Source organism: Lipotes vexillifer, unplaced genomic scaffold (genome assembly GCF_000442215.2).
Source record: "Lipotes vexillifer unplaced genomic scaffold, Lipotes_vexillifer_v1.1 scaffold213, whole genome shotgun sequence".
Lineage (NCBI taxonomy): Eukaryota > Metazoa > Chordata > Mammalia > Artiodactyla > Lipotidae > Lipotes > Lipotes vexillifer.
This window is the reverse complement of record NW_006780610.1, coordinates 5,102,446-5,127,672: the sequence shown is the minus strand read 5'-3', so window position 1 is coordinate 5,127,672 and position 25,227 is coordinate 5,102,446. Positions and strand designations below refer to the sequence as shown.

Below are 25,227 nucleotides of genomic sequence, written 5' to 3'. Positions count from 1 at the left end.
TAGTTTTATAATAGGCCAAATTTGGTGAATTACATTTAGTTCTGAGTATCCCAGTGAAGGAGGACAAACTGGAATTGATTCAGTGGCAAACAGGGTGATAATGTGGATATGAAACCACGTCATCTGAAGGATGTTGGAAAGTTGAGGGTATTTGGATCATACCAGCCCTTAACTAGGAGTTTAGGAACTGGATCCTATATTTCTGCCTGCTGACATGCTGAGTACTACTTGTTCAATAGGTGGCTTCTTTTATATTGCTGGTGTAGGAACATGGCTGTTTTATTCTGAATGAAACAGCATGTCCAGGAAGAGTAGGCATTGCTGAAGAAACAAAACTTCCTTTGGGGGAAATTTTAATTTGAACAGAAACCAAACTTCTTAAAGAAAAACTGGAATGAACTTTTTGGCCAGCCCAATACTTGTAACATGTAAAATGTGCTAAGTTGATTTTCAAGGTGATATTTGTCTGTCGTACTTTCCATACTATTTTTAGAGCATGGACATGGAAGAAATGTTAGAAATGGGAAAAGCTATGTGTAAACACAATGAAGTTTTAAAGGTCTTCAAAGTAGAACTGCGAGTTGTTTTGAATGAATTTTGGTAATTTAATCAGATAGCTTTAGTTATGGTTGTCCCTACCTTACACTAAAATGTTTGTATAAAATGTTTACATACATGAAATCTATTTATGTATATCAGGAGAAGAGACTTCTCGGTCTTTTGGACCTTTTCCTTTCTTGTGTGACTTGCTCTTTCATAGTCTTCAGGTGACAGCTTAAATGCCACCTCTGGACCATCCTATCTAAATAACTCACTACCACACTCCATAAATTTGCCAACATTATGCACTCTTTGCCTTCTTCCTAGTACTTACCAGAATTTGAAATTACATTTTTGTTTGCTTGCTTGGTTATGATCTATCTGTAATTCTAGATTATAAGCTCCATGGAGGCAAAGACCAAGTCTACTTTAATTTACCATTGTTGTCCACTCTCTAGAGTTCTCTTGAATGAGTTAGGATATTCATTGATTTATTTCCAGCTCTGGTTTTGTATCATCCAACGTTATTCCTCTTAACTCTCAGGGAATAGTGATGTTTTAAAATTAGTTTCAGTTCACATTAAAGAAGTTCTAGGAGTGAGGGTGGTGTCACAGTATTGTGACTGAGTACATTTGTCAATTCTTTCCTCCCTCTGCTATATTTTGGAAGAGTTTGAGAAGGATAGGTGTTAGCTCTTCTCTAAATATATATATATTTTTCCTGTGGTACGCGGGCCTCTCACTGTTGTGGCCTCTCCTGGTGCAGAGCACAGGCTCCAGACATTCAGGCTCAGCGGCCATGTCTCACGGGCCTAGCTGCTTCGCGGCATATGGGATCTTCCCAGACCAGGGCACGAACCCATGTCCCCTGCATCGGCAGGCGGACTCTCAACCACTGCACCACCAGGGAAGCCCACTATCTGTATTTTTAAAAAATACTTTGCCTTCTTTCTATTTGTTCATTTGGTTGTGTCGGGTCTTAGTTGCTACCAGTGGGCTCCTTAGTTGTGGCACATGTGCTCCTTAGTTGTGGCTTGCAGACTCCTTAGTTGTGGCATGCAAACTCTTAGTTGTGGCATGCATGTGGGATCTAGTTCCTTGATCAGGGATTGAACCTGGGCCTCCTGCATTGGGAGCGCGGAGTCTTAGCCACTGGACCACCAGGGAAGTCTCTCTGTCTGTATTTAGATGATGACCTTTTCTTCCTCTTCATGAAAATTAGTTTCTTAATTTTCCAGTGACTTGGAGTTGAAATGAGTATTTCCTTTTCTACTGACTTGTTCCCCCTTCTCCTTTTTTCTTTTTCTTTTCTTCCCTTTTTCCCAGCCGGGCAGCGCAGGCTTGCAGGATCTTAGTTTCCCGACCAGAGATTGAACTTGTGCCCCCAGGAGTGAAAGTGAGGACTGCTAGCCATGGGACCACCAGGGAATTCTCTCCCCTTTTCTTTTAAAGTCTGATATTGTCCACCCATTGTGTAACTGATCTAAAAGGGTATTTATTTCTAGCCTAAGCTAAATTGAAGACTGGACAGAGAAGTTGCTAGGCAAAGACACCCCTAGACTTGTAACAGAAAAAAGCCATTTAGTAAGAATGAACCTAGAGAATCCCCGAATATGCTGAAGACCAACCAGAAAAACAATGTATTTTCAATATTCAGTTTCTGTAAATTGCTTATTTACACCTCCACCTCATATCTCCAAATAACTTATTCCTCTACCATGGCTTTGTATAATGACACTACTTCCAAAAATTGGTTCCAAACTGAAACATCTTTGACCTTGCTAAAGCATGTAACAGTTTGATCCTTTTGGCAGGATCTAGACTGCAGGTCTTTGGTATCCTCATTTAGCAATCTCTTACTCATCACTGTTTGTCTCTGGATTCCTAGCTTCTCAGTCTTCTTCTAAATTTATGTCTCTGAGATTATGGTTATTTCCCTTATGAGCTGGAGCTATAGCAGCTTCTTGGACTTCTTTGCCTTTCCAGAAGTTCTTAAAATTCAAATCTAAAACTTGAATATAGTAATTATAAACAGATACCACCTTTCAGTTTGTCTCTGTCTTGCCCTCTTTACCAGATCCTAAACTCAGTAGGAGTGGAGACTTGAATTCATTTATTCATCCCACAAGTCTCTGCATGCCTCCTGTGTGCCAGACACTGCTCTGGCGAGGCTGTATAATGGTAGTTAAGAGCACTGGTTCAGAGCCAGGTCACCTGGGTTCAAATCCCAGCCCTGCCACTTAAAGCAGCGTGCCCTTGGGCAAGTTAGTTACCTTCTTTATGTCTCAGTATCCGCATCTGTAAAAAGGGATGTAATAATACCCTCCTTGAGGATAAGTTAATAAAAATACTGTTTAAGTGTTTGCTGTTCTGGGCATTGAGGATACAACAGTAAATAAGAAAGATGAGATTTCTGCTGGTGGGAGCTTACATCCTACTTGGGTAGAGGAGGAAAAACCAAGTAAACAAATACAAAGTAAACAAGTTTCAAGTACTGGATTTAGTGCTGGGAAGAAGAAAACAAGGTACTGGACTAGACCTTAGAGAATGACTGGGTGGCTGCTTTTGATTGGGTGGCCAGGGCAAACCTCTGGGGAGATAGCTTTTGAGTTGGGATCTGAATAACAAAATCTGAGAGGTAGTGGAGGGTGAAATGTTCATTGATTATTGTTTTCCCTTCACAAGCCAGGCGCAACATTACATAAAAGAATCTTTTGTTAAGCAGTGAGGCAGCGAGGTGTGATAGGATAAGTCCTGGAGTTCTGGTCTGGTTTAGGTATTAACTAGCTTTCTGATCTTTGGGGAAAAAGGAAAAAACAATTTTGTTTTTTTCATGGGAAAATGACCCCGATAGAAGGTTGACTCTTGAAGCTAGTGATGGGCTAGAAGAAAGTAGAGGTTCTTCTCCTTATACATTACTTTAGTCCTATGTTTATTGATTAATATTCTGTATTTTGGGACTTCTCTGGTGGTGCAGTGGTTAACAGTCTGCCTGCCAATACAGGGGACTTAGGTTCGAGCCCTGGTCCAGGAAGATCCCACGTGCCACAGAGCTGCTAAGCCCGTGCGCCACAACTAAGGAGCCTGCGCTCTAGAGCCTGCGAGCCACAAGTACTGAAGCACGCGCGCCTAGAGCCCGTGCTGCGCAACAAGAGAAGCCACCGCAATGAGAAGCCCGCGCACTGCAACAAAGAGTAGCCCCTGCTCGCTACAACTAGAGAAAGCCAGTGTGCAGCAACGAAGGCCCAACGCAGCCAAAAAAAAAAAATCCTATATTTTACAGGATGTCGTACATCCTGTTGTGGTATTACAATATTTGAGAATATTCTGTCACACTTTTTTTTTTGAGTACAAATAAACAGATTTTAATTCTTTGATAAGATAAATAATATACATAGGTACTTGGTAATACTGATAAAAAAGAAGGTAAAAGTTAGAAAAATACAAAATGGAAAGCTATAACTATAGATGTAATGAGCAGATGTATGATTATAATTATAGGTGTAATACATAATTGTAGGTGTAAAGGAGATTACAGAATCTCTCACACTTTAAACCTTTCCTTTGAAGTAAATATTAAGGGTATGCCTCATGGATTCAGGGTGCAGGAAGTAGGGAAATGGTAAGATGTGCCACAAACTCTATAACCAAGATGTCATTGCGTAGAGTTTCTTCTGTGAGGACTGGGAAACCTGTCTGAGGTCATCTCAGTACTTTTATTAACAGTTAACTTAGTTTGCAAAACTTGTCTGCTTATTGAGAAAAGACTGTGTGCCCCAGGTTATCAATAGCTCTCCTCATTTTTGTCTGTGTTTCCTGGTGTCCCCCAGTTAGAGTTACAGGTCAGGTTTTCCATTTGCTGCTGTGGGTTGGTACGTTGGGAATTGTACCGCTTAGAAATCCCCTTTGGTAAAAGGGCAAAGAGTGTTTTGTTTGGTTTGGTTTTAACAGTCATTTCATCTTTTTTGTTTGTTTCTAAGTGTCCATAGAAGTTCAAGGGACTCACTCATTTGCAAAGGGGCTCACTCATTTGTTTGATTCTGTTTTCTTACATTAGGTGTAATTGAAGAGCGACCCTCTCTTTAGAGATGTCAAAAACAAACAAATCTAAGTCTGGATCTCGCTCTTCTCGATCAAGATCTGCATCAAGATCTCGTTCTCGTTCGTTTTCGAAGTCTCGGTCCAGAAGTCGGTCTGTCTCTCGTTCAAGGAAACGCAGGCTGAGGTAAGGGGGTGTGATTGTATAATGAGATAATCATTGATCGGTCAGTATAGGTCTCTGAAGATCTTTTGTTAGACCCTTTCTGTGAGTGTCAAATGGAGGTGTGGGGTTGGCTTGAGGTGGAGTGTTGGGCGGTAAGATATTCCAGGTCTCTTCAAATGTTACAAGTCCAAATCATCTTTGATTGTCATGCTGTTGGGCTAATTCCTTTTCTTTCCTGCCAGCACATACTGTTTTTCATCCACTGTGGAAGAAAGAGCATTTTATTTTTATTTAAGCTACTTGCTTCAAATCTCTACACCTGATTATTTTTCACTGAAGTATTTTTGGAGGCTTGGACCAAGGTTTATTTGCATCATCAGCAAAGAAAGGATAGCTAAGAGGATTAATAGTGTGTTCAACATTGCAAGGAAAAGAAACCTTAACTCACTAAAATAATTAAACCTTAAAAAACTTAATCAGGAGTCCTTTGTATATATATACCTGATATGCCAACTACTAACAAGCTGCATCTATTTAGTAAAACACATCTTGCAACTGCCTAAAAAAATCACTATTGTAGACATCACTTTGCCTTAGTAAATGTGCAAATAATTCTTTTGAATTTATTGCCAGTATTCTTTAATTTAGTCAGTTTCTACACCTTTAGTTGGATTATTTCCTATTTCAGCTATGTCTTGGAATATAATGCCAAACTTCCAGCATCTTTCCTCTTTTGTTGTGTTATGAGTTCAGTTTTTCATTCTTTAAAACTTTCTTTTGTGAGTAGATAAGAACCTGTTAGTAAATATAAGTTTCTATATGTGTGTTAGAGAAATATTGATGTATCTAAATGTTTAAATACCAAAAGGGGATCTTTGTACAATTTCATTCTTTTTGTCAGAGCTGCAGTAGGCAAGGAGACAATTTCTCAGTTCACTTGGCGCCCCTGCTGATTATTTTATTTAATTAATTGATTTATTTTTTTTTGCGGTACGCGGGCCTCTCTCACTGTTGTGGCCTCCCCCGTTGCGGAGCACAGGCTCCGGACGCGCAGGCTCAGCGGCCATGGCTCACGGGCCCACCCGCTCCGCGGCATGTGGGATCCTCCCGGACCGGGGCACGAACCCGTGTCCCCTGCATCGGCAGGCGGACTCTCAACCACTGCGCCACCAGGGAAGCCCCCTGCTGATTATTTTAGATGAGTATCTAGAGCCCTTCTCTTAAACGAATTATGCAGTTTAAAATAAACTCAGGAATAGTTGTTATTAATCTTTATTCTTGATGGTTTCCATAGTCCTACTTCTAAAAGAATCTAAACAAATGGTTGGTAGGCTTCCCCCCGCAACAAGAGTAAGTTAATTCTTTTTTTTAAATACATTTATTTATTTCTGTTTATTTATTATTTTTGGCTGTGTTGGGTCATCGTTGCTGTGTGCGGGCTTTCTCTAGTTGCAGCAAGCAGGGGCTACTCTTCGTTGCGGTGTGTGGGCTTCTCATTGTGGTGGCTTCTCCTGTTGTGGACCACAGGCTCTAGGCATGCGGGCTTCAGTAGTTGTGGCACGTGGGTTCAGTAGTTGTGGTTCGTGGGCTCTAGAGCACAGGCTCAGTAATTGTGGCACATGGGCTTCGTTGCTCTACGACGTGGGATCTTCCTGGACCAGGGCTGGAACCCGTGTTCCCTGCATTGGCAGGTGGATTCTTAAGCACTGCACCACCAGGGAAGCCCAAGAATAAGTTAATTCTTAAATGGAATCTGTGAGAAGCCTGTCTGAAAATTAATTTCAGAGCAGAGATTGAACAAAAAATAGGTGTGCATAAATGTTAATGACTTCCATATAGTGTAGAACAGGAAGTTACAAACTTTTGAGTCTCTCACTCAAAAACACTCTATTTTTTTTTAAAGATAACATGACACCTTGAGGGTAACCAATCCTAACTTTATTTTTCTCTTCCATGTTTCTTGGGCACACATTTTTATACCAAGCTTTGTTTGAGGCCTGTGCTAGATAGAGTCTCTCTGTTGCCCAATTGTGTCAGAGTCTGTATGTAAGTAAAATTCTCTTTTATCTTCTCAAACCCCACCCCCACTCCCCAAAAATGAGGGGAAGTCCACTAAATATATCTACCCCAGGAATTTGCTATCAAGGCCATAGGACCGAGCAGAGACTCTTAAAAACTCCTACCTTGCGCCCAGAGTCTTTTGATCTGGTTTGCTTAAATCTCAGTTTCAGCTCATTTGGTTCTTTAAAACTTAATCTAGTAAATGGAAACTAAATAATTGGTTCAAAAAGAAGAGGCTGTACAACCGAAACTGAGAGAGAAAATTGAACTGGCATAACCCAAATTGAAAAATGTTAACCAGCTCTGAAGTATTTGTGATAGCTAGAGTTCTGGGCGTATCTCTATGGACAGATTGCTTCTCCTTATTCTACAGATCATTTGGCATGGTCATCAACTTGGCAAATGAGGGAAAGATATCTTATGCAGGCAGTATGTGCTGGGGTAGGTCTAGAGCCACTCCATGTTCTGTCCTAATACCTGTAAGATTATTTTGGAGGAATATCTCCACTAGAAAACATGTTTTTATATTTGATTCTGGTCTGACTTCTCTGCTTTTGAGAAACAGATAAATTTGCCACTGGATGTTCAATTTTTAATTCTGGCTTCTCTGTTTCATGATTTTTTTCTTTTGTTTTCCCTCTCCTACAAGGAAAGTATACTGTCCAGAGAGTTTGAGAAACCATGCCTTTAAATTAACTGCTGAGTTCTACAGAATTGGGGAAAATTGGTTGTTTCCTTGTATTTCACAGACTGTTGTATCCTTTTAAATGACTTCTCATAAATAAATTAATTTGCAATCTGCAGAGACTCATATTCCTGCATCCGTGCAGTGACTGCGGGTTTTGGATGCAGTAGGCCGCAGGGCCCTCACTAGTATTGGTGACAGAAGCAGCAGTAGCCTCTGAGGATGGGAACATGAATAAAACCCTCCTTAGTGCTGGTGGTGCATCACCTCCCTCAAGTACAGGCATTAAATTGGGTCATATTCAGTTTCATAGCTGCATCTGCCTCTCCCTTCTTTCTTACATTGTTCTATTTTCGAATGAAAAGTGTGAAAGGTAAGTTTGTTTTTTAAAATTGTACTTAAATAGCAACCATTAACAACCGTCACTGTGCTGCATCTTCACTAGTTCCTGTTGTTCTTGGAGTAGATAAAGAACCTGAGCATGGTGGGTAGTAAGTAGTGGGAAACCAATCCCACTTTATCTTCTAAGTGTAAGTTTCTTCCTAAAAATAACCTTCTGTTTAGTTGTTAAAACCTGTCACATTTGCATCTGTTTCCAGTTAGGTCTGATATGAGAAGCCTTGCTTATGAACTGAAGGGTTTTTATTCTATATGTAAAGAAAATATTTTTGGAGTTTTCTAGTAATTTTACATATTTCTAGTTAACTACTTAGGAGTAGTGACTAATTAATGCTCTATATCATAGTTGACACGACAGGTGGTATCAAAGAACGCCACTGGATTTTCCACACCAACAAATACAGTTTTTAGCTTTTTGATGGAAGCAGCTCCCTGTCATTGACAAGCCTGGCATTTGTGAACATGTAATTTTTACAGAGTTAGGTTACTGTTGAATCCCCACCGGTCTGGAAATGTACCTTTGCTAAATTAGAGTTCTGTATTGTTAAATGAAGAAGAATAACACTAGGCTTTAGGTTGACCTTAAAGATGTGCAAGTGTGGGGCTGTTTTTGTAGTTCCTCTTTGTTACCCTCTTGTGTGTTTTGGTGTCTTATGGTCAGATGGTGCCCTCTTGTGGCACCTGGGTAAGACCTTGTAGTTCAGCCACAGAAACTTGACCTTCTAGATAATGAGACCATTTCCAGATTCCCAGTTTAAAAAAAAAAAACAATATTTGTATGCTTTGCTGATTTGATTTCAGTTAAAATTCTTTTAAGCTTTGAACAGATGAGTTCTCTAAGTCCCTATTTAAGCATTCTTTGGTTTAGACCTGTTGTAACTTTTTTTTATACAACGCCAAGTCTTAGTGGAAGCTAAGAAATTAGCCCTGCACAGACAGAGAGAGGTGGATAGGATGGGGAGTAAGCAGTGTGGGGCCAGAGGATCTGAATAGTTACCTGTCTGGGTACCACAGCATGCAGGGATCACTTCCAGTGACCCAGGGACCTACCTGTAAAATCCTCTGTGCCTGTGAAACTCTTAGCAATTAGTATACTATATTAAAATGGTGTTTGTTTAGTTTACCACATTAGGAACATTTTTATATTCTCTCAGTCACTATAGAAATACATCTCCATTTAGAATGTGCTATAGTATTAATGAAGCATCTCAGTGTCTCATTTGTTAAAGTGATTCTTTATTTTTTACTTAATTTGGCCATAAGAGTAGAATTAATTATTTAAGTTTGTACCTTTCATTTGAAAACACTGAAGTTAAATGATACATAAGAAGAGGGATTTACCTCTTTGTTGGCAGGTTTTTCTTGAGTAAAAATGCTTGTGTCAAAAATTCAAACATTTCTTCCCTCTCTGCCCCTCTTTCAGTTCTAGGTCTCGTTCCAGATCATATTCTCCAGCTCATAACAGAGAGAGAAATCACCCAAGAGTATATCAGAATCGGGATTTCCGAGGTCACAACAGAGGCTATAGAAGGCCCTATTATTTCCGTGGGCGCAACAGAGGCTTTTATCCATGGGGCCAGTATAACCGAGGAGGCTATGGAAACTACCGCTCAAATTGGCAGAATTACCGGCAGGCATACAGTCCTCGTCGGGGGCGTTCCCGATCCCGGTCCCCAAAGAGAAGGTCCCCTTCACCAAGGTCCAGGAGCCATTCTAGAAACTCCGATAAGTCTTCCTCTGACAGGTCAAGGCGTTCCTCATCCTCTCGTTCTTCCTCCAACCACAGCCGAGTTGAATCTTCTAAGCGCAAGTCTGCAAAGGAGAAAAAGTCTTCTTCCAAGGATAGCCGGCCGTCTCAGGCTGCCGGGGATAACCAGGGAGATGAGGCCAAGGAGCAGCCGTTCTCTGGAGGCACCTCTCAAGACACAAAAGCGTCTGAGAGCTCAAAGCCATGGCCAGATGCCACCACATACAGTGCTGGTTCTGCATCACGGGCCTCAGCCGTGTCTGAGCTGAGTCCTCGGGAGCGAAGCCCGGCTCTCAAAAGCCCCCTCCAGTCTGTGGTGGTGAGGAGGCGGTCACCTCGTCCTAGCCCTGTGCCCAAACCTAGCCCTCCGCTTTCCAGCACATCCCAGATGGGCTCAGCTCTGCAGAGTGGTGCTGGGTACCAGGCTGGGACACACCAAGGTCAGTTTGACCATGGTTCGGGGTCCTTGAGTCCATCCAAAAAGAGCCCCATGGGTAAGAGTCCACCAGCCACTGGCTCCACATATGGCTCATCTCAGAAAGAGGAGGCTGCTGCTCCAGGCGGAGCACCCTATACAAAGAGGCAAGTATCTTGTTTCCCCTGTCTGGTTGTTTTTATCTCACCAGCTGGCAGTTTAGTTGTAATGTGATCTGTAGAGCTCTGATTAATGGTAATAAGGTAATCCCATTTCCTCAACGTTTCATTTAGCAAACTTTAAAGCATCACCCCAGGAAACCTTTAGCTTAACTCTAGTTTTCCTACCTTCCTGAATTTGTATTGCAGCATAAAGTTTCTTTAGACTACTCTGCAATGATGTTTTCACATTTAAAGTTTGCCTTGGATTCTACCAGGATAAGCCAGAGAACAGTAGAGATTTGTGGGTCAGCCATCAAAAAATATGGTCTTTACCAAAATGAATGGCTGTTGGAGCTGTTAGACCCTCTAGGACCTACCATCTCCTATGATCGATCTGTGTCAGTCCATCATGGTGAAGAGCTGCACCCTCACACCCTCCAGTTGAGGAGACTGGGCAGAATGGGAAAGTCCAAGGCTTAGTCCAGGAAGACCTTGTTTTAAAATCACAAAGTGGGTGTATGTCCCAGTAGAAGCCAACCAGGCTGTGTGTTAGGAGAGGACATAACAGTGTCTCTGTCTTTCTACCCTGGGGACACGCTGAGTTGGAACTTGAATCTTTTTTATGTGGTTGGATGGATTGGGGTGGCAGAGACATAACAGGGAATTTGTACTGGGACCAGGTTGTTAAGAGGGCCTTACAGAGCAAGTGGTTCCCCTCCTGCCCCCACCTTTTCCTTTTATTAGCATATTCTTTGCTGCCCTGCGGTCCATTGGTTCTTTTTTGTCATATTAATGCAACTATAACATGATCAGACTTTTTCCATTCATGGTACAAATGAGACGTTCAGAATCTGTACTTTGCAGCTTTCAGTAAGTCTGCTTTGAAATACAAGTTTTGTTCCTTGCCAGGACTGTGAATCTCATTAGAACACTTGGGCATGAGCTCTGCTTTTCCATAAGAATGAGTAGGATGATTTTTGCCCCCTCCCCCAATTAACATGTATTCTGTTTTTATTTGTGTTTGCAGTATATTTCATACTTAGATCTTCTAGGTGACTTGAAGCAAATTTGAAGTCTCTTTTGAGACTTGTATTTCCAAATGTGAGTTGTATAAAAGCAAAAAACAGTCCAAGGTTGAACATTCTATGTTAACTTTGCTGAAAGCAGATTTTAAGTGACTGAGTGAAGGTTGGATAAGACCTTAAGTTTTTTTTTTCCTAGACCACTTACAGGTAAGTAGGTTTTTGTTTTTCAGTATCCTAAAAATTGCCTTTGCTATTTTGTTTTTGTTTGTTTTTATAATACACAACTCCATAGACCATATAGTTTTCTCTTAAATGCCAAGTTCATAGATCTGTGAAGAGCAGTTTTTTAGAAATTAATAGAAGGTAACCAAGACTCCTTTCATAACATTGGAATCCACAAGACAGGCTTGTTAGAGAAGCAGAAACCTAAGACCGTACACACATGGTGCTAGTTTATCTTAGATCAAGTTGCTTAAGAAGCCTCTGTCTGTGTCTCCCTTGTGTTTTCATAACTAGGTATCTAGATGAGCAGAAGACAGAGAATGGAAAGGATAAGGAACAGAAACAAACAAATACTGATAAAGAGAAAATGAAAGAGAAAGGGAGCTTCTCTGATGCAGGCTTGGGTGATACAAAAATGAAATCTGATCCATTTGCTCCCAAAACTGATACTGAGAAGCCTTTTCGGGGTAGCCAGTCTCCTAAAAGGTATAAGCTCCGAGATGACTTTGAGAAGAAGATGGCTGACTTCCACAAGGAGGAGATGGATGATCAAGATAAAGACAAGGGTAAAGGAAGGAAGGAATCTGAGTTTGATGATGAACCCAAATTCATGTCGAAAGTTGTAGCAGGTGCAAACAAAAACCAGGAGGAGGAAAAGTCAGGCAAATGGGAGGGCCTGATGTACGCACCTCCAGGGAAGGAAAAGCAAAGAAAAACGGAGGAGTTGGAGGAAGAGTCTTTCTCAGAGAGATCCAAAAAGGAGGATCGGGGAGGATCCAAGAGAACCGAAAGTGGGCACAGGGGATTTGTGCCTGAAAAAAATTTCCGAGTGACTGCTTACAAAGCAGTCCAGGAGAAAAGCTCATCACCTCCCCCGAGAAAGACCTCTGAGAGCCGAGAGAAGCTAGGAGCCAAAGGAGACTTTTCCACGGGGAAGTCTTCCTTTTCCATTACTCGAGAGGCCCAGGTCAATGTCCGGATGGACTCTTTTGATGAGGACCTTGCCAGGTGAGCTGTAGTCCATCTTGACCCTCAGGGCTTTATTAGCCTAACCTCTCTCCCTGAGGTCATTCTGGAACAAGGACACGCCCCTCATGTATTTCCCCGCTGTCTCATTTTCAGTGTGGATACCCTCGTGTCTCTGTTTTCAGTGGAGAAGTGTGCATCACTGAGCAGTTATATGTTGGGGGCAGTATCATAGCAATGGTGAAGCATCTTTTTACACTATAGTGACTGGCTTTTTTCATGCTGGGTCCCCTCTGCTTCTCTCTTGCACTCTATTCATCACATTGTAAGCCCCCCTGCCAGCCCCATTCCACCCCCATCCTGTTGCCTTCCTAAATGTGCTTGAGATGTCTTTTGCCTGTGGAGCCATGCAGGGTCCATTTTTCCATTCTTAGTTAAGTCACAATATCTATTATTTACAGGTCTTCATGAAATAATGTAACAGTTTTAAAGTTGGGGCTGGGAGCAGGAGAACTTCAGGGAAGAGTGATGAGGCCCAGGCTGCTTTTTACCTGGTGTAAAAACTGCAAAGCCAGTTGGAAGTCTCCTGAACAGCATTCTAGCCACATCCCACTCTTGCTGCATTGTGTCGCTTCACTGAGTGGCCCTGGATGGCCAAACTAGTTGGTCTTTTAAAAGACCTTCCTGTTTGTCATCTGTTAAAACCGGCAGAGACCCCAGGAACAGAATCACTGAGGTTTAATGCTTCATCCTACCTATTTGTTCCTGTTAAATTCCAACGAGGAAAAGGGAAGAGAGAGATCTTGGATGCCTTTTCCCATAGTTATGGTGCATTGAGGTTACTTTTTACTTTGGTAGGAATTAAAAAAGGAACTTTACAGATAAATTTAACTCTTTTAAAGCATGCTTTTCATTTTTAGGATTTAAACGTTCTGACTTTCTGTGTATCTTGTTACATGGGCCTCCCTGTGTTTCTTTTTCAGACCCAGTGGCTTATTGGCTCAGGAACGAAAGCTTTGTCGGGATCTAGTTCATAGCAACAAAAAGGAACAGGAATTTCGATCCATTTTCCAGCACATACAGTCAGCTCAGTCTCAGCGGAGCCCTTCAGAACTGTTTGCCCAGCATATAGTGACCATCGTTCACCATGTTAAAGGTGAGTCCAGACCCCAGCCTGCTCAGGCTCCCTTTCCATGTGCTTAGCTTCCTCTCTGACAAGCAGAAGGATGAGTGGGGGAATGAGGGAGTCTATCAGGGATCTTTATCTCATTGATAGGGGCCTTTGAAGCTAGGGGCTAGCTTGAAGGAAATTTCTTCCAGGGAGAAGTTTCCATTTTTTAATTACAGAGCTGAACATTATGAAATGCTAGTGGTAACCTGTGATCATGAGAATAGGTAAAATCCTTCATGTGAAGGTTTAAATTGCTTGAAAAGGAGGTATGAAGGTGGCTTTCCCAGCCCCTCTGTCTTTTCCTGTCTAGTAGCTAGAATCCTCTAGAGACTTCTTGTAGCTCTTGGGGTATGGATATCTTCCCCACATTATTTTGCCATCTCCTGGGCAAATGGAAGTGGACAGGCTGGGGAATGTCATGTAGAATCTGGGTTTGGGCCAGTTACAGGTTCCATCTGAAATTGGAACTCAAGCAGGAGCTGGTGCTCTGAATCAAAGGATAGTAAGCTCTAGTTTCTCTCTTTGTATCCATGTCCTACAGTGGAAATCAGACATTGGATTTTGTCTGAAGCAGCCATTTTTCCTTCTTCTTCCTAATACGTTTTTTATATGGACTTGACTACTTTAGTCACATCTCTGTGGTTGTAGGTCCATGCACATGAGTTGAATGTTGGGTGTGCCTTTGATAGCCTGATATGTTTTTCTTTGACTCCCCACAGAGCATCACTTTGGGTCCTCGGGAATGACATTGCATGAACGCTTTACTAAATACCTAAAGAGAGGAACCGAGCAGGAGGCAGCTAAAAACAAGAAAAGCCCAGAGATTCACAGGTGAGGACCTCAGCCTTACACTAGAGGTGGTCATAAAAGTCTGCTCATCAGATAATAAACTCGTCTTGTTTTTGCAGTTTGTTAGTTGCATTATCAGCAGAATTTAAGTTAGCGCCCTCCAGGCTCTAGGATAGTGGTTGTTTGTAGTGGGAAGGGTATGCTTTGATGACTATAAGTTTCTCACTTTGGGCCTGAGGAAAACAGCCCTTTTGGTATAAATGAACCCTTGTATTCTTGGGAGCTGGCAGACAGTAACCCAAGATCACTGTGTGCTTTCTTTATACAGAGTAGATGTTGTTTCTTTTCTTTTTTTTTTTTTTTTTTGCGGTCTTTCTTTATACAGAGGAGATGTTTTTTTTTTTTTTTTTTTTTTTTTTTTTTGCGGTATGTGGGCCTCTCACTTCTGTGGCCTCTCCTGTTGCGGAGCACAGGCTCAGTGGCCATGGCTCACGGGCCCAGCCGCTCCACGGCTTGTGGGATCCTCCCGGACTGGGGCACGAACCTGTGTCCCCTGCATTGGCAGGTGGATTCTCAACCACTGCGCCACCAGGGAAGCCCTAGATGTTGTTTCTTTAAGCAACCCATGTATTTCATATATTAGTCCTTCCTTTGGAAGAATTTGCAGCAGGTGGGGGCTGGAGGTGGGAGTGCTTATAGGATTATGTCAAAGGGTTTAAAAGCCCAGAGGTTTAAACATTCGGTTGTTGGAGACTATTCATTCAGCAAATAGGAACTTTGTCTAGAAACAAAGTTGGTCTTTAATTATTTAATAGTCAGCTCTTGAACCTTTGCAGGAGGTAGGAGGACCATGTTTGCACAACAGTCTTGGATTTAGGGTCTTTTGGGATTTATGTCATGCCAGGCAGTTGTTTCTCACTTAGACCTCATCCTATTGGTGAATAATGGGCCGTTATATTTTATTTTATTGTATTTTTAAAAATATTAAATTTTATTTTTTTGGCTGCGTTGGGTCTTCATTGCTACGCGGCGGGCTTTCTCTACTTGTGGCGAGCGGGGGCTACTCTTCACTTCAGTGCGCAGGCTTCTCCTTGAGCAGTGGTTTCTCTTGTTGCGGAACACGGGCTCTAAGCACGCGGGCTTCAGTAGTTGTAGCTCATGGGCTCTAAGCACGCGGGCTTCAGTAGTTGTGGCGCATGGGCTTAGTTGCTTCATGGCACGTGGGATCTTCCCGGACCAGGGATTGAACCCGTGTCCCCTGCGTTGGCAGGTTGATTCTTATCCACTGCGCCACCAGGGAAGTCCCAAGGGCCATTATATTTTAATTCCCAAGATGAAAACTGCTTTTTGAAGTTAGCAGGGCATAGATAATCTTGATGTGAATTTGAAATTATAGGCATGGCTGTAGGTGAGTCTGTTTTCCTGGCTGTAATGGTAGTGGGTGGAATAAGATGTTTTTTCTGTTTGAGTTTGGAAAGTTGAGGGGGGGGAGTGAGAGAGAGAGAGAGAGAGAGTTGTGCATGCATACACACGCATGCACGTCTATGGGAGAGAGTAAGTATATAAGCAAACAACATAAGTGTAATAAAAAGGAATGCCTATGGTTTGCACCACTCTACTTACGAACTGAGCTGCTATATTCACACTATGGAATGTTAAACAATTTTTGTGTTTTCAATTTTAGGAGGATAGACATTTCCCCCAGTACATTCAGAAAACATGGTTTGGCTCATGACGAAATGAAAAGTCCCCGGGAACCTGGCTACAAGGTGAACTGTTGCTTTGATCAGTAATTCCAACAAAATGAGTGCGTTGGGCATGAACTTGACAGAAATGTGTTTGTTTAAATTACTCTCTACTTAAGTTTGTGTTTTTCTTTTAAGGATGGGCATAATTCTAAAAATGAACTACAAAGGGTTAATTTTTATTAAATGTATCAACAACCTTTGTGAAGTGGTTAGAATATGGTAAATGACCCCAAAGTCTATTGAGGTGAGCTTGAGAAAAAAAAGAGAGGAGTTTTGGAACAAGTGCCCATGATGAGAGAAGAAACTTTTTGTGATATTTTTCTGCTTGTAAGTATTATCAAATCAACTATATACATGCACTATTTCCAACCATGATTTCAAAAAGACATGCATGTCAGAGAAGAGTGAAATATTCATATCTTAACTTAGTAGACTGTTTTAAGCAGCTAGTCCAGATTTTTTTCTAACATTGTACCATATCTATCATCTGTCGATTACTGTTACTTTAAAGCTAAACATTGCTTTGATAGCCCAGCTACATTTGTAATGATGTGCACGTAAACACTGTTATTAAGAGGTTAAAGCTTGTGTGCAGTCTTTTACTATGAGGTACTAGATTTGGGTTCTTAAAAATCTTAGTATTTCTTGACCACCATTCCCATATAGAGTTGTAATTTAAAATTAGAGATGGCTCTTCCGATGCTGCTGAAACCTTTTCTAAAAATAGTAATTTTCAAGTTTTCCAAGTAAATTTGTCTTATTGGTTGAATGTAATGAGAGGCACGCTTGTACAATCTCTCTTCTCTCCCATCCCCCTTTTCTTTTTCTCCAAGTACCCACTGGCTTGGCACTAACCATGTGAAATGCAAGGTTTTGAAACATCAGAAGAGATTCCGTCCTCTCTGCCCCACATAGCCTACTCATTAGAGGTGCTGTGGGCACTGCCTAAGGGAGCTGCAGCTGCGTTTTTCTTCTCTTTTTTTGTCTTTGGAGGGTACAGAGGCCCCATTCCCTCTGTCAAAAGAAAACCATGTGATAAAATAAGCCAACTTACTACCTACCACTCCTGTTAATTAAATTATTTCAACAAAAAGCTTAGTTGTTTGTATAAGTAAAACGTTAATGCTAAGTGAACTACTCATTGCTTCCTCTTTTTAGGGAGTTTTTTGTTGTGGTTTTTTTTTGGCTGCACTGTGCAGCTTGTGGGATCTTAGTTCCTGGGCCTTCAGCAGTGAAAGCATGGAGTCTTAACCACGGGACCTGCAGGGAAGTCCCTAAGGAGGTTTTACTTCCATGAGACAAATCTTAGTGTATAATGTACCTGAAACCACATTGCACCTCTGCTCACTGAGATTCTAAAGAGCTGTCAAAAGCCCTTGGCATGATAGTTTGGGGTAGAAGGCCGCTGTTGCTGGGCTCATGCTGTATCTGCAACATACGTACCCTGATAGGTTACACTTCCTAGAAAGATAGCAAAAAAGGTTTTCTTTTTCTCTTTTCTTCCTTCCTTCCTCCCTCCCTCCATTCCTTTTTTTAAAATAAACTTTGACTTGGTATTGCCACATTATGAATTCGTTATGCTTTTTGATATGCCTTTTCTAGAGAAATTTAATACAATTAAACATTTTGGAAGGCTGATTGAGTTTCCCATTGTCTGTCATTGGACTCAATACTGAGAGAGAATTCCAAGTAGAGGATAGGCCCAGGGCAGCTTCCACAGTGTAGGTAGGGGAAGATAACAGCATTTCCATTCTTCGTGGTGACTAAGCCTGAGCCAGCCTAACCAACACCTTCCAGAGTTGATTTTGGCCTTCTCAACTTGTCGGCTAGCCAGTCTTTACTGGGCCGCAGAGGGAAACAGCAAAGTGAGGTGCGTGTACGTGTGTGTGTAGCATATGCAGAAGGTCTTCATCATTATTTTAGAGAACTGGTTTGGGCTCTGTAGGATCCTCATGAAGCGACTTCTGTGGACCATCCTGTATCCCTCCTGAGCTTGGGCGAGGTGCCTCACATTCCCAGTGCTTCCTCTGCACCACTCCAGTGGAGTAGAAGCCACAGTTCGTGGGGTGGTTGAGTTGGTAGCCCTGAATCCCAAAACCTAAATTTTGATGTCTCTTTTGGCAGGCTGAGGGAAAATACAAAGATGATCCTGTTGATCTCCGCCTTGATATCGAACGTCGTAAAAAACATAAAGAGAGAGATCTTAAACGAGGTAAATCAAGAGAATCAGTGGATTCCCGAGACTCAAGCCACTCGAGGGAAAGATCAGCTGAGAAAACAGAGAAAACTCATAAAGGATCAAAGAAGCAGAAGTACGTAAGCCCCTGTCTGTCACCTCATTCAGACTCCTGAGTGGATTTCTTTGTCTGCCCACCATTAGGCTATATGGCAGACCCTCCAAGCCAGAGAACTTGGGGTTAGGAACGATGGCCACTTGTACAGTTTCTTTTTTTTAACTGTCAATTAAGGTCCCTAGATTGAAAATAGAACTTTAGCATGAAAGTAGGCATGATTCTTGTCTAAAGAAGGCCTCCTGGGAGATGGGCAGTTAATTTGGCTCTAGGGACAGTGTGGAAAATCATAGGGGAATTCCTTTTGCATTTGTTTTGGCCATGTTCTTTGACATGTCCTTTCTCATCACAAATCTTCTTGGGAAGGTTATGTTTTAGAAATGGCTCAAAGTTGTTGTCAGGTAATAATACTGTTTGGTCAGAGAAACAGAGTGGAATTAGATAGGACAAGATTGTTGATCACCTTTTAAACTGGTTTCACAGACACTTCCAAGAGAGGTGTTACAAATATTCTTTAAACAAAGGTAGCATTGTTGAACTTCATAAGGCAGTATTTATGCCAAGGTCTTGTCTCTATTTACATTTTTGAATGTTCCATGACTTTGCAGTCATGTCTCATTAAAGGTAGCACAATTTAAACCCCACACCTTCCTGTAAGAAGCTACACCACTTCTGTGTTTCTGAACTTATCTGGCAAGCACTTTCATATCCATTTTCTGATAACAGTCCTTTGAGATAAGTTGGATAGTTAGTAGCTACCTGTTTTGCCCATTTGAAAGATAAAGAAGTAAGCTCAGAGCGATTTGTCTAAGATCACACAGTAACAACTGACATCAAAACTCAGATCTTCTGTTCCACTTTGTCTACTCTTCCACTCAGTTACTTACACACTTTGAGCCTTAGCAGCTTTCAGGGCTGCCCACAGATAAAAATCTGATAATCCTCAACAGGGAATGGAGGTGGGGGTATAGTAGTCTTCAACACTGTCACTGGTGGAAAGGGAGCAGAACCCCTCAAGCATTTCAGGATTGGACTTGGATGACTAATCCTGATTTCTTTCCCTGGGACACATGCCTCTACCTCTGACTTGTTGTGTAACCTTGACCAAGTCTCTTGCAACCGTAGTATTTTGTGACTGGGGCAAGAAGAAAAATGATAATTATGTCACTTTTCATTGTATATCACACTTCAGTTTAGAAGAACTTTTTCTCAAATGACTGAAGAGTGGCTCACCCAAGATCACACAGCTAATAAAAGGCAGTGTTGGGACTCAAATATGGGGCTTTCTGGAGTCTTAGGTTTGAAAACCTCTTGAAATGACACTGATTTCTAGGAGTCAAACATTTGAGTTATAGGAATCCTGTGACAGTAACTTAGATTTACCCCTTTTTAAGAGTAAATGCTAGAAGGCACCAGTAGGATTCAAACATGTAAGTCTTTGATCTTCTTGAATGTTTGGGGGTGGGCTGGGGGGTTGCAAGGTACTTTCCGTAGTGGAAGAGGGCAGTGATCGGTTACTGACACAGGCTGGCTTCTCCCTGTAAGTCCTCCTCTACTCCTGGGAGCCAGCCTTTCTGCCACCTTAGACATGGTTGGTGCCCTTCTCCAGCACCACATGGCAGGACTGGCCCCGACCTCTAGTACACAGACCGTGACTCATCATATTAGTCTGATTTACCCTAGTCTGTAATTTCCCCCAGATGAAGGGAAGGATGGGAAATAACTCTGAGAAGAGTTTCGACAAATCCTGTGCTTAATGACAAAAGCTGTTTGAGCTCACTGGAAAGTGGGGAGGTGGTTTGTGGAGTAGTGGTATAATTAGTCAGAACCAGGTTTGAATCCAGGCCTACTCAGCTGTGTCACCTGAACTTCCTATCTATAAAATGAGGGAAATAATACTGAATGATCATAATTGCCATTTACTATATGCCTGCTGTGTCAGTGAGGGTTTTTAATTAAGCACATTGTTTTTTCAGTCTTTAGAGCACTGTCCCAAGACAGGTAGTGTTCTTCTTATGAGAAATAGAACTAATGTAAAGCTGAAACAGATGGTAATATATAAAGCCTGTCCTGGTACCAGATACTCCGTGACTTTCAATACAGTGTTAGTTTCCTTCTGCCTTTCTGATTCGTGCACATGTATTAGACTGAGCTGCCAGAGGCCACAGACTATGTTTTGTTGCTCCTTCTGTGTATGTCCCATGTTCATCATAGGCTCGGACATAGATATGTCACTCAGCATGACTGACAGAATTGGGAGTAAGCTCCCCAGGTTCCCTGGGTGTGTATGTTGGGGGTGAGTTCGTTTTTCAGGTTACTAGCCTTCAGTGTTTTCATCACAGACACACTCCTGATAGCTCTGTGCTGCTTATCCATGAGCCCCCAGCCAAAGGCTGTACCCTAGAGGCTTACTGATCTCCCTGCCTCTTCTGTTTTCAAAGGAAGCACCGGAGAGCACGAGACCGGTCCAGGTCATCATCCTCTTCCTCTCAGTCATCCCACTCCTACAAAGCGGAAGAGTACACTGAAGAGACAGAGGAGAGAGAGGAGAGTACCACGGGCTTTGACAAATCAAGACTGGGGACCAAAGACTTTGTGGGTCCAAGTGACAGAGGAGGCAGAGCTCGAGGGACCTTTGTAAGACCCTGCCCCCTCTCCCTTTCTCTAAGCCCTTACTCCCACCAATTCTAATTATGTTCTTATCAGAATACTAATTTTGTTGCCCTTGATACAAGTAACTCAGTCTAAAGACCCTAGAATCTGTGGTTTCCCTATCCCCAGGCTTTCCATTTTTGTGTTTTTGTTTTTTTCCTGTTCATAATCACTTAGCCAGAAAGTCTCTTAGGGCTTCAATTCCGAACTTCCTCACTTGTCTTGACTCCTGTTCTGTGTAGGGAGGCCCTTATGCCATTTTGTCCTGTCTAGGCTGTAGACTTGAGATGAATGGAAAGGGAATGACTAGAAACCAGTTGACCAGCATATTGACTGGAGGACAGTTGTCTGTTTTGTGCCAGAAAAGTGTTTGAATAGAAGGCGAGGAATTGTTTTTCTCCATTCCTTACATGGTCCCTTTGTTCCTTTCCCCCGTTTATTGCCACAGCAATTTCGAGCCAGAGGAAGAGGCTGGGGCAGAGGCAACTACTCTGGTAACAACAGCAGCAGCAGCAACAACGATTTTCAAAAGAGAAACCGTGAGGAGGAATGGGACCCCGAGTACACACCCAAAAGCAAGAAGTATTACTTGGTATGTGTCTGGGGACAACCAGGAAGGGCCAGGGGGCCTTTGGCACACACAGTAGCTGATACAGAGGCTTTGATTGGTCTTTCCAGAACTGTGATTAAATATGTGTGCAGGCGCTGCACTGGGTACATGCGTACTTGTGGGATGGCATAGTGCTGGCAAGATGAGTTCTCTAGAGAGGTAGTCCTAACCTTGGGAGCGCTCTCTTAAGACGTTTATGGATTCCAGAGTAAGCGGGAAAGGTTGCTCTTGCCTTTTTAGTCTGTGAAATTGTTTTACTGCTCACCCACCCTAACCTAGGCTTCCCTCCAGCCTTTATGCAAGGGATAGAACCATAACCTTCTCCTGAGGCTGCAGTTCCCCAGCACAAGATTGACAGGAAAGACAGCTCAGGATCTCTTTTTGAGGAAGGGGACCTGCCTCCAAAATGAGACGCCACTGGGGCTTCTCTCTTCTAAGCTGTTGGTCATTGTCAGGTACCAGGCACCATCTGAGCCTCTCTGCCTCTCAGGTTAGGGCTCTTCTAAGCTGAATTACCTGGCCAGTGAGAGAGCTCTTTTGGCTTTGCTCAACAGTAGGCTCAGATCCAAGCAGACGTGACTCTTGAGTGTTGTAACCAAGGTCAGCTTGCAGCTGAGTCTCTTCATCACCCCTGAGGACTGGCATGGAAACAGGAAGCTAGGAAACGGGTTGCTGTGTAAATCACTGTATAGCCAACTTCACTTTTCTAGGGCTGCTGGTAGCTACTTTGGGACTCCTAGAGGACCCTTGAACCTATATCTAGGGAAATGTTGCCTGGGCCCAGGATAGGTACTGGAGTGGGGCTGCTTAAGGGAAGGATTAAAGGCCACACAAAGCCCCTTTCCCTGCCCCATCTGTCCCCTGAAGGAGCATTGCCAGCCTGATTCATTTAGGCTAGTGAATAAGCAGCTGGCCCTTTAGCTGAGCTAACCCTTCAGGGGCCTAAGGCACTACTTGTGTGAGTGGAGGATTTAGACTCTTTGAAGCCATGGGGCTGATAGGTAACAGTGACTTTTCAAAATGCTTTGTCATTTCATTCTTTTTCATTGGATCCCTTCTTCTCTTCTCATGTGATCATCAGACCAGGGATTGTTTGAGTTGTAGGTTTTGTTTTTTCTACTCTGCCACACTGCCTCCTTGCATAAAACTAAAGAGGGGAGGGATACAAGATGGGAGGCTGGGTTCTTTCTGGTCCTGCCTTTGCCAATAACTGGTCTGAGACCATGAGCAGATAGATCATTTTCCCTTGGTCTCACGGCCTGTTCTTGGCTGAGGGGGAGGGTTGGGGAGAGCTAGAGTCCCAACTATGTGTGTGTTCTGTGTTGCTTCATCTCTTACCTTCCTGACAACTCAGATCATAGTTTCACATTTAGGGGTGATTTGCTTTTTCAAACCCACCCTTTGAGAGACAGTGTTCTAAATAATATGGAGTTACTTAAAGTTCCTCTGCCTGTTTTCTCATCTGTGTAGTGGAGGGTGATGATGATAGGGTAGGGTAGATGTGAGGATTAAATGAGATAATGCAGGAAAAGGCCTTTGAGTGAAGATTTTATCATCATCATCATTATTATAATGCCTAAACTACTGCCTTAGAATTCAAGGAACCCAACTGAATATTCTCTTAGATCTGAATCAGTAGCATTTTTAGAGTGGGGAACAGGGCATAGGTTCATTTGAGAAAGTCCCATTTGGGTGGGTTCAGAGGAGAGGGTTCTGGCTGCTCTTGTTCACTCTGGCATTGATGGCAGTCTTCTTTCCTTTCAGCATGATGACCGTGAAGGTGAAGGCAGTGAGAAGTGGGTGAGCCGGGGCCGGGGCCGAGGAGCCTTTCCTCGGGGTCGGGGCCGGTTCATGTTCCGGAAATCCAGCACCAGCCCCAAGTGGGCCCATGACAAGTTCAGTGGGGAGGAAGGGGAGATCGAAGACGACGAGAGTGGGACAGAGAACCGAGAAGAGAAGGACAATTTACAGCCTACAGCTGAGTAGAGGCCACCTTGATGGGAGCCCCTGCCCAAGGGAGAGAGGCGCTGGGAAGATGGCTGGTGAGGAGCTAAACAGAGGAGCCGCGAGAAGATTCTGAAAATCCCACCCCTACCCCCCACCAGCCATGCAGAACTCCTACTACAGCCGAAAGCATCCCTGGCGCTGTGCCCCGCCAGACAGAGGCAGCCGGCTGTGGGTCCTGGGGTCAGGCCCAGCTCTTGAGCAGAACACACCATGTTGGGCTTTAGCTGTGTGGTTCTCATTTGTTCCTGTGTGGGGTGGGGCTGGGGTAGGGAGGGCAGAGCGATACTTGGATTTTGGTTTGTTCCCTATTAGAAACCAACAGTTTTATTCTTCATTTCATTTCATTTGGAGCTAAGAGGACTAATTTGATGATTTTCAGTCTCTTCTCCCTTATCCTGATTTTAAAAGCCCCCCCCCCCTTTTTAGGCATATATAGTAACATTAGCGGAAAGATTTAATTTGGGCAACTTTGATTCTTAAAAGAGAAAACAAAGCATGTGAATAAACATTGAAGTGTTCACCTCAGTTTGGGACCAAACTGCTTGGATCTTTGTAAAAGTTGGTTTTGTATGTCGAGGAGGAGTTCAAGGCCTTTCTGACCACCTTGTGTTCCCCTTTTCTGCGCAGCCATGTATCACATGGTGGTGTTCCTAACCACACCCCATGTGCGCACCTCCCCTCCCCCCCAATATTTTCTGATTTCTTCTGGGCTGGGCTTCCCCTTCTCCACCAGCAGCTCCAGTATCCCAAACTCTCTAGTCCTGCTGATCCTCTCAGCAACAGGGGTGGAAACTGGATGTGGCAGTTTCTGGTCTGTTTTCTAAGAAACTTCTGACTTCTATTATCTTTACAAATATAAGATGAGAAAATAATTTTTTCAATATTTTTTATTAATCTTTTTATAAAATGAAAAGAAACTCCTATGATCGATTAAGGAAGGTGGTTATGGCTGGGTGGTTTGTGGGGGTTTTTTGTTTTGTTGTTTTCCTTTTTCTTTTTTTAACCTTAAGCTTTAAGTTGAAACATTCTCATATGTTTGGGGGGAAAACATCCTCTTAAAATGGGTCCTTGTGCTTGCCTTCTGGGGAGGCGGTCCTGAGCAGGTGAATCATATGGCATTTATGCATATGTTATATGCGGACTGCACCCACTTCTTCCCCCCCTACAACCTTTGCCTCTTGGGTTGTTACGCTACTTTCCCCTTACTTTGCTACATTTCTATAGTTAAGTTGGTTTTACTTGAATGATTCATGTTTAGGGAAAAAAAAAAGAAAATACCCTTAAAATTTGTTTCAACTCCTCCTGCAAATAAAAAAATGAAGTGGCAGATGTAAATGGGCTCTGGTCATTGTCACCTTGAGTGTGTGTGTTGGGGGTGTCTCCCATAGCTTCAGGGAACCCGAAAAACCAGGTGTCTGGGGGGGGGGCTGGGCCCAGACTGTTCCTCAGCTCCATCCTCTCCAGCCCCGCATTTGGTTGTTCTAGGAGGACCTCAGCCAATCCTGCGTTGGGTAATAGCTCCTCTTTCCCCTTC

The 25,227-nt window shown here is 42.8% G+C and overlaps 1 protein-coding gene across 1 annotated transcript in view; it reads left to right on the top strand.

The window, feature by feature from the left end:
• Positions 1-25,028, top strand: part of THRAP3 (thyroid hormone receptor associated protein 3) — a 74,631-nt gene extending 49,603 nt beyond the window's left edge. The window contains exons 3-12 of the mRNA XM_007453819.1: positions 4,598-4,765; positions 9,313-10,218; positions 11,754-12,467; positions 13,409-13,581; positions 14,316-14,427; positions 16,070-16,154; positions 18,258-18,445; positions 20,866-21,061; positions 21,525-21,668; positions 23,451-25,028. Of these exons, the coding sequence (XP_007453881.1) occupies positions 4,629-4,765; positions 9,313-10,218; positions 11,754-12,467; positions 13,409-13,581; positions 14,316-14,427; positions 16,070-16,154; positions 18,258-18,445; positions 20,866-21,061; positions 21,525-21,668; positions 23,451-23,672 (2,877 nt within the window). The 5' untranslated portion in view covers positions 4,598-4,628 and the 3' untranslated portion in view covers positions 23,673-25,028. The remainder of the gene's footprint in view (positions 1-4,597; positions 4,766-9,312; positions 10,219-11,753; positions 12,468-13,408; positions 13,582-14,315; positions 14,428-16,069; positions 16,155-18,257; positions 18,446-20,865; positions 21,062-21,524; positions 21,669-23,450) is intronic.
• The last annotated feature ends 199 nt before the right edge of the window (positions 25,029-25,227 follow it).